Below are 15,240 nucleotides of genomic sequence, written 5' to 3'. Positions count from 1 at the left end.
TAATACAGGGACAGAGACCGCTGAGTTTATAAGCCGTTATGATCCACAATAGCACTGGAATGGATCCTGAAATCCTATAAGTGACACTGGCATACAGACGCACTGGTAATAACACGCTGAGCGTGGACACCTCACCCAGGAGGTGAGCCGGCTCTCAGGTTGTTTTATTCCCAGATATTACATCATCATCATCATCATCATTTACATACAACCGCTCAAGCCCAAATAAACTATTGTGTTCCACGTTCCTATATAAAATCTAAAAATGTAAAAACACTGGATGAATTGTAGTGGGCTATATGCTGTAGTAGCATTAACAATAATGTTGTTTTCTGTTAGTTATTGTGTCACTTGTGCAGAAAATGAATGTGAGTGCGCATGTAGAAGTGCGTGCGTGCGTGTGTCTGACCTCCTCTCCTCCGGGGGGCGCCGCTCTGCGTCTCCTTGCCCGTATCCTGCTCGGCGGGGAGGTCCTGCGGCGTCTCCTGCTGTGCCTCGCGGTTCTCTTTAGTGTCGCTACCATCACTGCTGCTCTCCTTCCCCTGCCGCTCTCCTCCGCGATCCCTCTTCCTGTCCCTGCGGCCGGACGACGTCTTCCGGCCCTGCGTGTTGATCACGTTCAGCTGCTGCTGGGAAGGGCAACCGATCAATCACCCATTAATCACCCATCAATAATAAACTCCTTTTCACAGAATAGCCAGCATGAACAGGGCAGTTTTGGGGACTGATGTGTTGTTGGACTTTGACTCTGTATAGCAACTGTTACACGGGGGGTTGCCAGTGTTGCCAGGAAACCAAAAGACCTGTCACTGCAACACAGCATAGAACCAATCCATAAAGGACAGTGAAACTGCTTCGTGTTCACAGGGCCTCCAGAGAAAGTGTGCCAGCCTCTGGTCCTCAATCAGGGCCACAGACAGACGGGTCTCATTAACCTGACAGCGTCTCCCGAGCAGGTCAGACCGGGTGTGTGAGGTGCTGGGAAACAGCTCTCAAGAGACACCACTCAAGGTACTCCCATAGCAGTGACGCAGAAACCACTGCCGTAACGAGACACACAGCCTCTAGCGTTGGAGAAAGAGGAACCTGACACACATGCGCGCGCACCTGCTCGTGACATTTCACTAAGTATCAGCTGTCAGAAATATAGCTGTGTGTGCAGTGTCTTACTTTTGAGGTGTTTTACTGTCTGGTATATCCTGTTTAAAGAAGAAATGTAAAGATCTTAACTGTGTCTGGCATGTCTAGTTCTTCAGGATCAGTGTGCAGTATCGCCTCATCAGAGCGAGAGAATGACGGGACTCTGGGTCTCGCAGAGCAACGGGACTCTGGGTCTTTCATAGATTAGTGACTGATGTGTTCAGCATAAATCCTAAAATTGTATGTGAAAGTGAAATGGATGCAAAACACAAGGAAAATAAGACAGGACCTACAGGCAAAAACAAAACATTTCCTCTGATCAGTCAGAACCCCCCCCCCCCCCCCCCCAACAATCTGAATTAGGTTTCTCTCACCTCCTTATTGGCTATTTCTCCAGGGGTGGGCCAGTTTGTAATGTCACTGAAGTCACTTGACTGCAAGTGGGAAAATGTTTTTTTAACATATCAATGAATTAATTACATTTTAAAAACACATATATGCAATCATTCATTTTTAAAAGTGTGCAATGCATTTTTAATTCCACAAACATCATTGGCAGGGGCTAACTGTTTTATAGGGTTTAGTAACTAAGCCATTGTTACTGTTACACCGTCCAATATATAGAGTGCACTGACTGCAGTATGGTCTATATCAGAACACAAAACACCAGGAACTGGTTGACACACCAACCAATTCATGGTGTTTAAAAAAAAAAAAAAAAAAAAAAATTGTGTAAAAGTTCTCTCTTTAAAAAGTGTTTAATGAAGAACTGTCCTTTAAATATTAATCACAGTTCAGAATGTCATTTTCCCTATAGCCTCTTGAAAATGACACAATAGCAGAAACAATGACAGTTATAGGATGTGAAGAAAATACTATTATTATCTTTTGATGATATTCTCGTATTTTAATGAAAATTGACCCTCCTGGCCTCCCATCACAGTGCTCTTGAGTTCATCTCCAGTTTCTAGCTTCACTAACTTGCAGGTCCTTCTGCTTTGTCTCTTTCTGCATGACTGGCAATGGTGCTGTGTCACTGCATGCGTCTCCATGGAGACCGTGCCGTGTTCGTTAGCAGTGCAGGTGATGCCCTTTATCTCAGGTAAAGGATGCCTGGAGAACTGCCACACCAGTCTAATTCCCAGAATTCTGAGGTTTCCCATGTGTAAACTAGTGACATATTTTAGCATATGCCTTTAGCGCCGTGTGTAAGAGTGTGTGTGTGTGTGTGTGTGTGTGTGTGTGTGTGTGTGTGTGTGTGTGTGTGTGTGTGCACGCGCATGCGCGTGCCAGTGTCAGCATGAGCCAAAAAGGCTACTGTGTTCGTGATGTTCCTATGTTCTCCAGGAAGAATTCACATCACATCAGGGCATAACTGGGTCACATATACTGAATTACACTCTGAATTAGTTATGAAGTCATTCACATTATTCTGGGGTTTCAAACTGTCCTCCCAAACTGTTCGCCTTGTATTAGCAGATCATTTCCCTGACAGTTGTCAACGTTAACATTGCTAGAATTCAAACATATGCTTATATTTACAGTATCATTTAGTTTTTTTTTTTTTTTTAATTAAACATGGTGGGGAGAATCCACCCACACTGGACCCAAATGCCTTCTGACTGGCTAACACACAGAACACCGTGGACTCAAACGCTTTCCGATTGGCCAACACTGACCCCTGCACAGGTATTGTGGGATAGAGATATCTCTCTCCTCAACCCCCAACACGACGAATCACACACACAACAAACGGCACACCACAACCAGTCACACATGGGCACCAGAGCATGCCACACCACTGGCAATACGGGTGACATGGAAACAGCAGGGTAGCTTAACTATCCTAAAGATGTAACCCTGGATAATGTTTTAGTTCATCTCCGAGGAATGCTACTCCCCGACAACAGAAATCTCTGGACAACCGTCCCTGCTCAAATGGACGCAAATAACAATTAAGGCGAGTCTGGTACTGGTAGGTCCCGCTCGAGTAGTGGACGAGATCACCACTGAGGCATGGCCTAGTCCAGGCATGCTTGCAACCAAGAGATCATCGCCATGGTTTCCATTCCATTGCCATGGGTCTGTGACATCAGCGACCACTTCTCACCCACCTTGCTGGACTTCCTGGAGCGAGGCTTGCTGGCACGCACCAGTTTGGCAGGGTTCTGAGGGTCTGTACACAAAAGCACACAGGAGAGCAGAACATTAGCTGTTTGCTTTCTGACTGGAAAAGTCAATTAGAGAGAGAGACAGAGAGAGAGAAAAATACATTTACTTGTTAAGTAGATTTAATTGCTAATGACTTAACAATGGCTTGTAAGATCACATTAAAACTTTTGTTATTAGTATTATTATTATTGGTGGTGGTGGTTTTGGTGTAATTGTTAGTTTGTTAGTCACACTAATAAAGCCATTTTGAATTGAGAGGCGAGAAAGATGTGGGCAAAAGTGTGAGAGAGGGGGAGAGAGAGAGAGAGAGAGAGAGAGAGAGAGAGAGAGATGGAGGAGGGAGGGAGAGAGATAGAGAGAGAGGGTGGGGGAGACATGGCATACAGTGCAGATGCAACAGAAACAACCAGATCAGATGAGATTTGGGAAGAGAAAAATGACTTCATCAAGGACATACAGGGGAATAAAAAGTTTAAGAAACAAATGTAGATGTTTCTTAGGAGTAAAACTAAACAGATGAAGTGCTGTTCACTGCTGAAGGGCCTTGTGGTTTTGTTCAAGCCTAAAGTACAGTGGCAGTGCTGGAAACTGGGTGACGTAGAGAGGCACAAAAACGAAAAAAAAAAAGAATACATACAAAAGGGACATGAAATGCAACCCTATGGGAGGGGATGTTTGTGCTGTATCTGTGCCTGTGTGTGCTCCTGTGTGTGCAGTCTTATTTGTCACATTTCCCCCCCAAAAATCTCCATCTGCACAGCTCCACGCATGCACGCACCTCATTCACGTGAATGAAATTACAGAGCAGGCTGGTAATCTTTTAGCTTTGTTAAGATGTCTCAAACCAACTCAAGGCTTTGTCATTCAGGACAGAGGCCTCTGGAGAATGAACAGTGTCACTGTTACGATCTAATAAACACCATTAAAAGGAAGGAGGAACCCATTCTGTGCTCCTTCACACGCAAGATTCTTATTATTCAAATCTGTACTCTCTTACACGTTACACAAAAGTCCTCATTTGTGCAAATGTGGTCATCAGGAATCACTGGGTTTATTCTTACTCTCATTTGAACCACCTTTAAAAACCAACTTCAATAACCAAACGGGTTTCCTTCCATTAGCACTGCAGGTTTGCATATAAATGCCGAATGGTTGCGTTTTGGGGTTTTGATTGACAAATTAAAAGGAAAAACAGGTTTCCGAGCCAAAAGGACCAGAGTGAAAACAGGGGAGTGAGTCAGCCAATCAGCATTCACCACCTGTACCTTGACCCTCACCCACACAAGGAGCTCCCCTAGACGAGTGGAGTGATAACAGGAACAGAGGGAAATTTGACTGAGAAACACACTTCTTGGAATGGGGTTATTTGAGAGCACAGATTATGGACCGAGCCAGGATTTGTGACTTGAATCACCCTCTAAAAAACCTCAACACCTAAGACACTTGTTGACACGCAGCCGAAGAGGCGAACGGCCTCTTGGTGTTCTTTACATACCAGAATTTGCAGACGCATAACTTCCCACCGAACGGCCCCCAAGCATCATCAACTACAGACGATGACGCTACAGGTCTGGGCACATGGTGGCCCAACAAGTCAGACGAGAATCCTGCACCACGGAAGCGCAGGGTCTTCCACAAACGCCAACTGGGGCACCACGTAGCGCGCTAGCTTCGCGGAACGTGTGTGCGGGACCCGCCCTCTCCCTCGTCCGTGCGGCACGCGGCAGTGGGAGGGGCTCGGGCGACTGTGCAAGGTCAGTCTCCACGCTGGTGGAACATTAACCGTCAGCTGCACGCCGGCTCACCGTGGCAAGGCGCAGAGACATGGGCTGGACATGCAGCCCCTCCCTGCTAACCCCTACAATGGAAGGGGGCCCAGGGCGGTGTGCAGAGGCGCTGTTTACACACCTAACAAAAGCGACAGGCCTAGATCTGTTAACCCCTCCCTTTCTCTTGATACTGTACCCAGCGATTTAACCAGCTAGGGGGGCTTGGGATTGTTTTTTTTTGTTGTTGTCACTTCTATAATTAAATTTAGCACTGCAAATCTGAAAGGAATGTAACAGGATTTCAACACTAAAGCCTCGTTGGTGTTTCTCAGCCACCGAGGCTCTACAGCTCAGCTGGGTTTCAGAAAGACAGATGTGCTCCTGCAAGCCTGCAAATGTGCAGTGAATTGAGAAGAACCAGCCAGGAGACACTCCTGTGGGGCAATCTTAGTTTTAAAGTGAGCATCTAAAAGAGGTTTCCCTCTAGGAAAACCCACACAAACAGGCAGAGAGAGAGACAGAAAGCCTACCAACTAAACCAGTTCTCATATGTCAAAGATGGGGGAGGAAAATAAGGGAATGAACCAAGCGGCATGAGGGCCACCCATCTCTGGGAGTGTCAGGGGTCATTTATCACCGTGGCCAGGATGGCTGGGATGATAAGGCCCTGGGTGCTAGCTGACAGTGTGGGGTGGGACTCAGTTATCCTATGCAAGGCCCACTGATACTGGGCCTACTGCTATCTTCCCTGACTAAACACCACCAAACGGAGGACAACTACACCCAAGTTAGAGGGACATGCCATGTCAAACAACCCAGAGGTGGGACACACACACACACACACACACACACACACACACACACACACACACACACACACACACAACTCCTTCTAGTCAATGCCCGCCAGAGAAAACTACACACTAGCAACAACAAAAGCTCCTAATCGAATGCCAACCGCGCCCCCAACGCACGGCCAGCGTCATCTGGAGCTGGCTGCTGCACAGTTAGAGCGGCTGCCATGTGTGACGCATGGCCTGAAGTCAGCCCAGCTGCCATTACTCCTTCTTAGAAAACAATGCGACTGGGCCCACTGGCGAACGCCGTGTTCCCTCTAACGCGAGAGCGCCAGGTACTGCGAAGGTACTCCCTCTCCTTTCACAATAAAACAGTTCACGTGTTAAAAACAAACAAAGTCCGCCAAAAATGAACCAAAAAAACCCAGAATATTTCTGAGTGCAGTATGCCTTGCAATTCGCTTAGTCCTAGAGTTATGGAACAGCCACGGGATTTATTCGATATCATTTATTTGTTAATTTATTCATCAAAACATTCAGAAAGCCCTCAACGAAACATCTGAGAACGGTCAGGTTTACAGTACACAGCAACTCTGAAAAAAGGCCAACATCTGGGATTGTTACTAATAAACATTGTTTTCGCACAGCTGAACCAGGGACAGAGAGCAGACCGGATCATGATTTAGATGCTTGGTTTGGATGGGGCAGGTTAACTACAGGGCAGAAGAACAGAGTTCGAAACTCTCAAATGGGGCAGTGTGACGAGGGCTGCGAGTGTGAATTATCTGTGGCTATAAGTTACATGAATGAATGCGGTTCTGCTGTGTTTGTCTGAATGTTGTGCTTGTGAGCTTGTCTGAATGTGGTTCTCGTGTGTCAGGCCAGGCAGGCCCTGGCTGAGTGCTACATGGTCCCTGGTGTGGTGTTAACGTGTGAGTTCCTTTAATCTGTGTGTGTTTTATCCTGTGCTGAAACCCATCAGCACCGTTTGTGTATCAGAGGGGATTTACATGGCTTTGGCCATTCAGAACTGACACTGACACAACAGCTGTTGTCATACACACTCACACACAATCCAAGGGCCAGGTTTACTTTAAGCAAACTGCACAACACAGGTGCTAACAGGTGCAAAACATTCCGTGCGGGACATCTGTCTGTGCACTGTGGGAACTCCAGCCGCTGTTCGCATATTCCTGGCTTGAGAACGCCTGACTTAGCTCATGAGGTACAGCGATCAAGGTCTGTCAGAGGTGGTGATCAGCGACAACCCCACGCTCCGTGCACAACTTCAGTTCAGATCATTACAAATGAAAGTGCTAAAGCTCACTCAATCCCATCGAAGCAGCCTAAATTGATCATATCATTTGCTACATGACCACCTGCGGCTCTCTGAACAACACCAACGTGGAACCCTTTTCAGTCATGTTTTACAGCTAGTTAAGAAACAAACACACAAAGACTTTGAAAAATAAAGACTGCTTTAATTATATATATTTATATATAAAATAATTAGATTTCTTCTGACATTGTCAAATGAAGAAACTTGCTTCTCCAAGATTTTGTTTATTATGTTATGCATTATAACTTTTTTGAAAAGCATAAACTTTGCTCTAGTAGACAACGAGAGGGTTTACAAACTTTAATAAACAAAACTAAATCTAAGAAGATTTGTTAGAGAAAAAAGCCTTGAATTTCCTTGCAACTGCATCATCATGCCAACATGTGCATAGATTCTTATTGGCTGCCGCCAATCCTTGAGGTCACGGGAGCCGTTTCTGGGCGTGTGCACGCGGGCCAAGCTAAACGCGGATCTGCACAGATTCCCCCGATCTTCAAACTGCAGTTTCCAAGAAACGCTACGTGCGCACAGCATGTGGATCACAGGACTCGCGCAAAGCCTGCATTCCACGAACACAGCCTGGATTTGCCACTGGCACAGAGCGGCTGCGTCTGGGAAAATGCCTGCTGGTGCCGATCTGTGGGCCGCTGCGCCACATTACACAACTTGACTGCTACACGTCCGCCTGAACACTACACAGCGTTTCACTGGGACGCCATTCAGTGTCCTTGCTACAAATAAATTTATATATCCACTCAGATCCGCTTGACATGTTATTGAGCAGACTCACATTTCGCACGAAATTGAATCTGCTGAGTTCACTTTAAATACAGGAGGTGATGTCTTCCTGTCCCCTTCTACTGCTTTTGGGGAGCCCCCCCAACTGTGTTCCCTCTGGACCTGTTATGCTGCAAACAGCCCCCCTCCGACTGGTTTTCCCACAGTGCTGTGGTATAAGGGGGCAGAGCTGCGGCCATTACAGATTTAGCTCGTGCTGCACGTGTGCTGGAACACTTGATCCGGGGACTCTAATCACAGTATTCCTTCGTGGTGATGGGGCACCAAGCAGACCAGCAGGCCACTAGTACTGCGTTCCAGTGTGTCTGCCACTGCATTGCCATGGAACAGAAAGCCATGCGTGACTGAGATTTAAAAAATAATACATAAATTTTAAAATATCAAAAAAAAAAGTTCACTATGCTGCTATGCTGTGACTACCCACTGAAAGCTTTCCCTTTTTCTGCTCAAAAAGGTTAAGAGAGCAGACTGCGCTTGTACGCATCAGTGTCTAAGGATTACAATTTAAGATTGGTGGAATGTGATCGGAGTGACATTTAAACCTGCACCTCAAATCCAGGACTAGATTTCATAATCCCTTGTAGTTGATTAAATGATTCATATAACTGATTGGCCACTTTATCACACCTGACTACTAGATAAATGGAGACTGGGAAACCTGTAGGACCTTCAGGACTGGGATTAGAATCCATCTGTGAGAGTAACAACTGCCATTAAGACAATTTGAGTACAACAGCTGAATTAAGGACAGTGAGCCGACATTATACACAGTCAAAACACTCATGTTCTATACTTTGGGACCTGTGGATGTGTCGTTTGGCTTCAACCTCAAGGGGAGAAAAACTGTGGTTTAATTATTTGAAATAAGTTTCCATTTCCTGCTAAGAAAAATGGTCCAGACATTATTCAGGAAACTGGCAAAAATACCAAAAATATTTCAGCATGAGGCACATATAAACATACACATTTAACAATAAGGTGGATTTAATCATCAATCCATGTAAAAGCTGATATTCAACAGTCAAGCAGATTTCTTACATTTTATCTGATTTAAAATGGACGACGAACCTGTAGGACACGGTATGTATGTACTACAAGTTTGGTAGGCCAGCACAACTTGTTTCAGACGCAAAACGCCAACAACCCACGGCATAAATATCGAGAACTCTATACTATCGAGATGCACTATTTTTTAAAGTGCGGTGATTCAGCCAAGGTCCCACGGCCCGCCACAGAGTGGGATTGCACCGTAAAGGTTTTTAAGCGGAGTGCACTCAGCCTGCGTTTAGACGGCCTGGGCTGCAGCTGTCAGCACTCCACGTGCTGGGCTGCAATGTGAGCGTGCAGCCCTGGGGGAGAGAGCTGCATCAGCAAGTTTCTCCCCAACACATCTAACGATCGGGCACCACGTCCACGGAGATCAAGGATGCATGCAATCAACAGACATTTTAGTTCATAGCTGGATATATACCGTGCGTTCGAGGAAGGACCTTATTTGGTAATATCTGAAGCACGTTGTGTCAAAAGGGATTAGTTCTGTTTTTACAAACACGTTTAACTAGCTGAGATATCTAAATCATGGGCAAATATTTGCTTATTTTTAGAACCGTCACTGATTTTAAACTAATAACGCATGGAGCGAGTATTAGTGACAGATTATTTTCACATCTCCCTTAAGATTAGCTGTCCTATCGCTAGGTGGAAGCAAGCATACAGCTGCGTTTGCAAACCATCCACTTTTTCCCCATTAACGAACCATCAACTTTAATTTACAGCAACACTTCTCAACTCCACTATACCATGTCGTTAAAAAATGCCAAAGCTGTAAAATGCACAAGCTGGTTTATATTAGCTAACGCTCGACGCGGGGCGTGCAAGTCGATCGAGCTAGACGTGGAGTCAGCGCTAGCCGCGCAGACCACGCCCCCCTCTCCGCCCGGCGCAGGCCACGCCCCCACCCCGCTGATTGGTCTTTTTCTGACCATGTATGAATAAAAAAAAAAAAAAAAAAAGGCTTCACAACAGATATGGTCATAAAGTTTCAATTAAAATAACACGGGCGACGCGCTCAAAGAGCACGTCTGTGAACGCAGAAACGCACCGTAAACAAATACATAAACCAACACACCGCCACAAACTTACGCCGTTAACTTCACATACCGGCCGTTTCGGTGGCTGGCTAAGCTAACCTAGCGAAGTTTACAGGCCGTCGCTAATAATAATAGCACGTCGGCTAGCTGAAAGCTATTCGAGTATTCGAGTGGTTGTCAGCCAACACGGGGGGGGGGAATAATCGATTTGCTACCGTGTTGTATGCAAAAGAATAACGGTGCTTCAGCCCCGGAGAGAGTGTGACACACGTACCCGTGTCTGGGGCGTTTGTCGAACCGCTGGAAGGGCATGTGTTCCTCGTCCAAGGGTTTACTCTCGGCGGCGGAGCATCAATGATCTGCTTCTTGGCGTTTTCGCCCGGGTCTGCCTCGCTGCACGCAGCGCCGGTGCCGTCCGGGGGGAGTCCGTCCGTGGCCCCGCGTTTGTGGAGCTGAACTCGCTCCTCGTGGTTCGCCCGCTCGACGCTGCCCTCCCCCAGCCAACCTGCCGTCACTTCGGTGGACATGACGCCAAACACACTCAAACGCCTTATTATCTGCCAGTATTGTCGGGCGACGGCAGTCAACGGCGAGTTTAAAAAATAAAAAAAAATAAAAAAAAGTCAGTTAGACGGTCGGTGCCCAACGGTCCGGCGTGCGCGAGCTGACAGCAGCTCGCCAAACAAGCTGGAGTTTCCTCGCGCGTTTCGCCAAACGTCAGAATGTTCTCGTGCCGGAGCAGTCCATCAGGGATACAGCAGCAGACCGGCAGTTTGCAACCCAAAAAACCCAACAACTTTGGCTTCGTTTCCGATCAACTTTGGGGGGGGGGGGGGGGGGTGGGGGTTTGGCTGAGCTGCAGTTCACCTAAAAGGAAATACTACGAATAGCCACGAGTCATTGATCCATTCGCGCGGGCTCTCTACTGACCCCGCCAGGACGGACGGTGGTAGCGCAGAGGGTGCGTGTGGAGCAATGTGTGTTTGAGGAGGGCAGTCTGACGTGGCCTTTCGCCACCGTGGGTCGGAACCGGTCCCCATGCGCCCAGCCTGCAGGTCGGGGACTGGACAGACACACCGGCTCTGCGTGCTGGGTCCACTGGCTCGTGGTGACAGTCTGCACACGCTCGAATTTTGCAAAACGCAACACGTGGGTTTGTACGGTAGCGTCTGGATTCGCATCACACGTTGACGTTTACAATACTTTTTTTTTTTTTAATAATATAACACATGGCAGATAATTCAACGATAATTTAAAGGTTTATGTGCAAACAAAAACGGATTTAAATCATTTCTAAAAGCCCTTTCGCATAAAGTCTTTTCCAGCAGAGCTCGACCGCTAGGGGGCATATTTGTACGAAAAGGATTAAATAACCGTGTGGCAGTATTTCTTCCCTTTATTTTTGTAATAAGAATATATAGAATTTTATCTAGAATTTAAGTCTTTTTGTCGATAGCATCTCCGAAATAGCGCTAGAGCTACAGTTAGACGAGCCAGCCCATGTATACGGGTGCATCTGATGTTTAACGTGTGTGGGTAGCAAACGCACTGAGTTTATACCAGAGTGCACCCTCGTGGCGTTAATCCGCAATTAGTCGAGTGAAGTCAAAATTCATGAGGAATAAATGCGTCATATTCCTGTTAATCGAACATTTGTTTCTTCGGTAGGCATGGCGCGTATTAAGAACAAAATTTAAATTTCGCAGGAGAAACAGAAAACTGAAAACAAAATGCATCACAATGTCAATTTGAATTTGCTAGTACTTTGATTTCACAACTGTACGACCTTTAAAAAAATATATTTTTTTATAATGACATTCAAAATTCCAAATAAATAATTGTTGGTATTTTTACCAAATTTACCTAGTTGTTAACTAAATATCCATATAATTATACCCATTGTGTGTTCATTGACAGTAGTTCATTTACGGATAAATACGGTTTTTAGACTTGTGTTTAGTTTACCATGACTAATGTTATATATGTAAACAAACATTCGCTTTTGAAACCGTGTTAAACTCGGCGATAAGATGTTCCCCCAACACGATAAGATCACTGGAAGCAAAGTACAGCCGCTGGACAGCGACAGAGAGACACGGGTCCTGTACACTGTTGCAGATGGTAAGGAGTCCCCCAAGGGACAAAAGAGTCCAAATGACATGAGGCTTGCAGAGGAGGAAACCTCTGGTCTAGTTTATGTACGTACGCACGCTCCTAGGAATACCACGCAGAAGAAAAATGTGAATGGTTGACACTGGGAAACGAGGTTAGTATCGAAGACAATAACATCCACAAAGTTTCCGTTGCTGTACCTTAGTGGATCCGAGAAATTATTGCTCATTCATTTATACCACCCTACACACCACGAGAGTGTCCATTATAAGACAATTAATTGTCTACAATTTGATTACACTTTATGCATAAGCATGTGTTTGATTTCTTAGCCTTTCATTTTCAAGGAATTTACCAATGCTGAAGCGTGGGTGCAGATTTGGCTGGTCAGTTTCAGGTTCAGGTTAGCAGGATTGCTAGGTTAGAGTAAATAGAGACACTGGATCTGTGGGATCAGAGATGTGCAGTGGTGAAAGAAACTAGGCCTTTCCCCGTGACTTCAGCAAAGACCGGCACGTCTGCCTTCCACTGATTCCTTAAGTTAAAAGGTATCTGGATGTGTAAGTAAGAACAAGACCATGTAAGAGAGTCTTCATCTGTGGTCAGCTTTCATGCACCAGTATAACCATATTTAAAGAGACATGGCAGTAAAAAAAACAAAAAACAAAAATACCCCCAAACAAACATAAACCGAGACACAGATCCTGAAACATATTTACCGTGTTTACCTTTTACCAAGTCCTTGGCCAACTGTTCGTGGCCTTCCGCGGTGAAGTGGATGCTGGGCAGAGCAAAGCGGCTCGGTCAGGTCTGAAACGTAGGTAGAAGCACCGCGTGCATTTCAGCGGCGATCCAGACAGTGACTGATCATACATGATGTAGTTTATTCACCGGTTCTGTTAGAAGTGGGATAAAATAACCTACTAAGACATTCACTGAAAATTGGTCCACAAGTCACAGGAAGGAAAGTCACTGACACTGGAATCCTGCAACAGAACAGAATATTGTGATGGTGTACATTATTACATTTGAGAGATTATATGATAATATACAGTAATTGGTTTTAAATAAGACATAAAAACAATTGATTTAGTTAAACTTGCAGACTAGGTTGTAGTATCTGAATCACAAAATCTTTTGAATAACTGATGTCCCTAAGACAATGAACCATAAGCTCACGTTTATACTGCAGTGTTGAGCAGTGATGAGTAAATGAGTAGTGGTGAGCAGTGGTGATTAAATGAGTAGTGGTGAGTAAATGAGTAGTGGTGAGTAAATGAGTAGTGGTGAGCAGTGATGAGTAAATGAGTAGTGGTGAGTAGTGGTGATTAAATGAGTAGTGGTGAGCAGTGATGAGTAAATGAGTAGTGGTGAGTAAATGAGTAGTGGTGAGCAGTGATGAGTAAATGAGTAGTGGTGAGTAGTGGTGATTAAATGAGTAGTGGTGAGCAGTGATGAGTAAATGAGTAGTGGTGAGTAAATGAGTAGTGGTGAGTAAATGAGTAGTGGTGAGCAGTGATGAGTAAATGAGTAGTGGTGAGTAGTGGTGATTAAATGAGTAGTGGTGAGTAGTGGTGAGTAAATGAGTAGTGGTGAGCAGTGATGAGTAAATGAGTAGTGGTGAGTAGTGGTGATTAAATGAGTAGTGGTGAGCAGTGATGAGTAAATGAGTAGTGGTGAGTAGTGGTGATTAAATGGTTGCACAGGTCTAAGGAGTGTGTTGTTTTCTTAGTTAATGTATATTTCCTGACTAATGATTTGTAGTTGGAACCATTACATGTAATGTTGGGTTTGGGCCAGGAGTGTACAAGAGTGTACATGAGCCAGACTGACTTTTATGGAAAGAACCACCCAATGCGATCTCATTAGAGAGTTTATGCAAGCCAACTCGTATATGAAGAAACTACATCCATTGAGGATTAGGGTGGGGTAGTGACAGGTTAAAACCTGTATCTTTTCTCAGGACTTCACCTGAATCCCGTGACATTTCACTCTTCCCACATTTATAAGAAATCTGACATCTTTCTTACCATTCTTCATGATGTCAACGACGAGTCACCAGAAATGATGAGAGCCATATTGTGACCCCTTTGTTGTGATGTTTAGCATGACCGTAACACATAAATCTAAGCAAATATGTACATAAAGACATGGCAGATTAAATGTGAGAGACCACTTCATTTAAAACTGTACTCAGTGTAAAACTGCACACCTGCCAGTTCTGTGCCAGGTTAGCAGGCTGGCATGACCAAACATGAACAGGGTAATGGCAGAAATAGATGGAGGAGAGAAATAGAGAGATAGCAAAAGAAAGAGTGAAAGAGAAAAAAGAGGGCGTGGGAAGAGAGAGAGAGGAAGAGACCTGGAGACTTTTGACCTTCTCTCAGATGATAAGGGAAGAATCTGCTATGAGGCACGAGGCATAAGTATAACATCTTCCAATTTGTACATGTGACGTGGAATTATTTTCTCTGGGGTTCTATTTGTTAATTACAGATTATATAATTATATCGCTTTTTAAAATATTTTATAGTGCCAGAACACTAAAACTAGCTCTCAGTTTAAAGTAATACTTTGGGATCAGCTTAGAAGGCGGCGTAGTTAAAAAACTAAAGATCAGATATCGTCTCTGTGGCATCCGCAAACTGCGGACTCTAGAGCACCTTAACCGAAGTGGTGAGCAAATGTATTGTGTAAGATGTTGAGTAATAAATTGTAAAGGCCTTTTCAGTTGGTGCAACTGAATGGCACATATACAGCAAACACATAACCTGCAGTAGTGGAAATATACTTCTGCTCTCAAACATGAAGCTCCTGCCTACTGTAGTGTTTTATGGCCTCTCTACAATCATCCCAACACTGTTTTTATCTTTAGTGTTTACTGTTTCCCTGCTGTATTTAATGTCTCCATAGTCTTTACTGTTTCCCTGCAGTGTTTAGTATGTCTCTGTAGTCTTTACTGTTTCCCTGCAGTGTTTAGTATGTCTCTGTAGTCTTTACTGTTTCCCTGCAGTGTTTAGTAT

General features: G+C 44.9%; 1 protein-coding gene across 2 annotated transcripts in view; it reads right to left on the bottom strand.

Moving 5' to 3' along the window:
• larp1b (La ribonucleoprotein 1B) overlaps positions 1-10,916 on the bottom strand; it is a 47,160-nt gene extending 36,244 nt beyond the window's left edge. Inside the window, exons 1-4 of one of the 2 annotated variants that reach the window (XM_035533027.1) lie at positions 10,380-10,916; positions 3,255-3,316; positions 1,515-1,574; positions 410-629 (exon numbers count right to left, since the gene is read on the bottom strand). In XM_035533027.1, coding sequence (XP_035388920.1) covers positions 410-629; positions 1,515-1,574; positions 3,255-3,316; positions 10,380-10,632 — 595 coding nt within the window. In that variant the 5' untranslated portion in view covers positions 10,633-10,916. The remainder of the gene's footprint in view (positions 1-409; positions 630-1,514; positions 1,575-3,254; positions 3,317-10,379) is intronic. The other variant, XM_035533028.1, reaches the window with a different exon arrangement.
• Positions 10,917-15,240: the final 4,324 nt, after the last annotated feature.

Source organism: Electrophorus electricus, chromosome 13 (assembly GCF_013358815.1).
Source record: "Electrophorus electricus isolate fEleEle1 chromosome 13, fEleEle1.pri, whole genome shotgun sequence".
NCBI classification, from domain to species: Eukaryota; Metazoa; Chordata; class Actinopteri; order Gymnotiformes; family Gymnotidae; genus Electrophorus; species Electrophorus electricus.
This window is presented reverse-complemented; position numbering and strand designations above follow the sequence as displayed.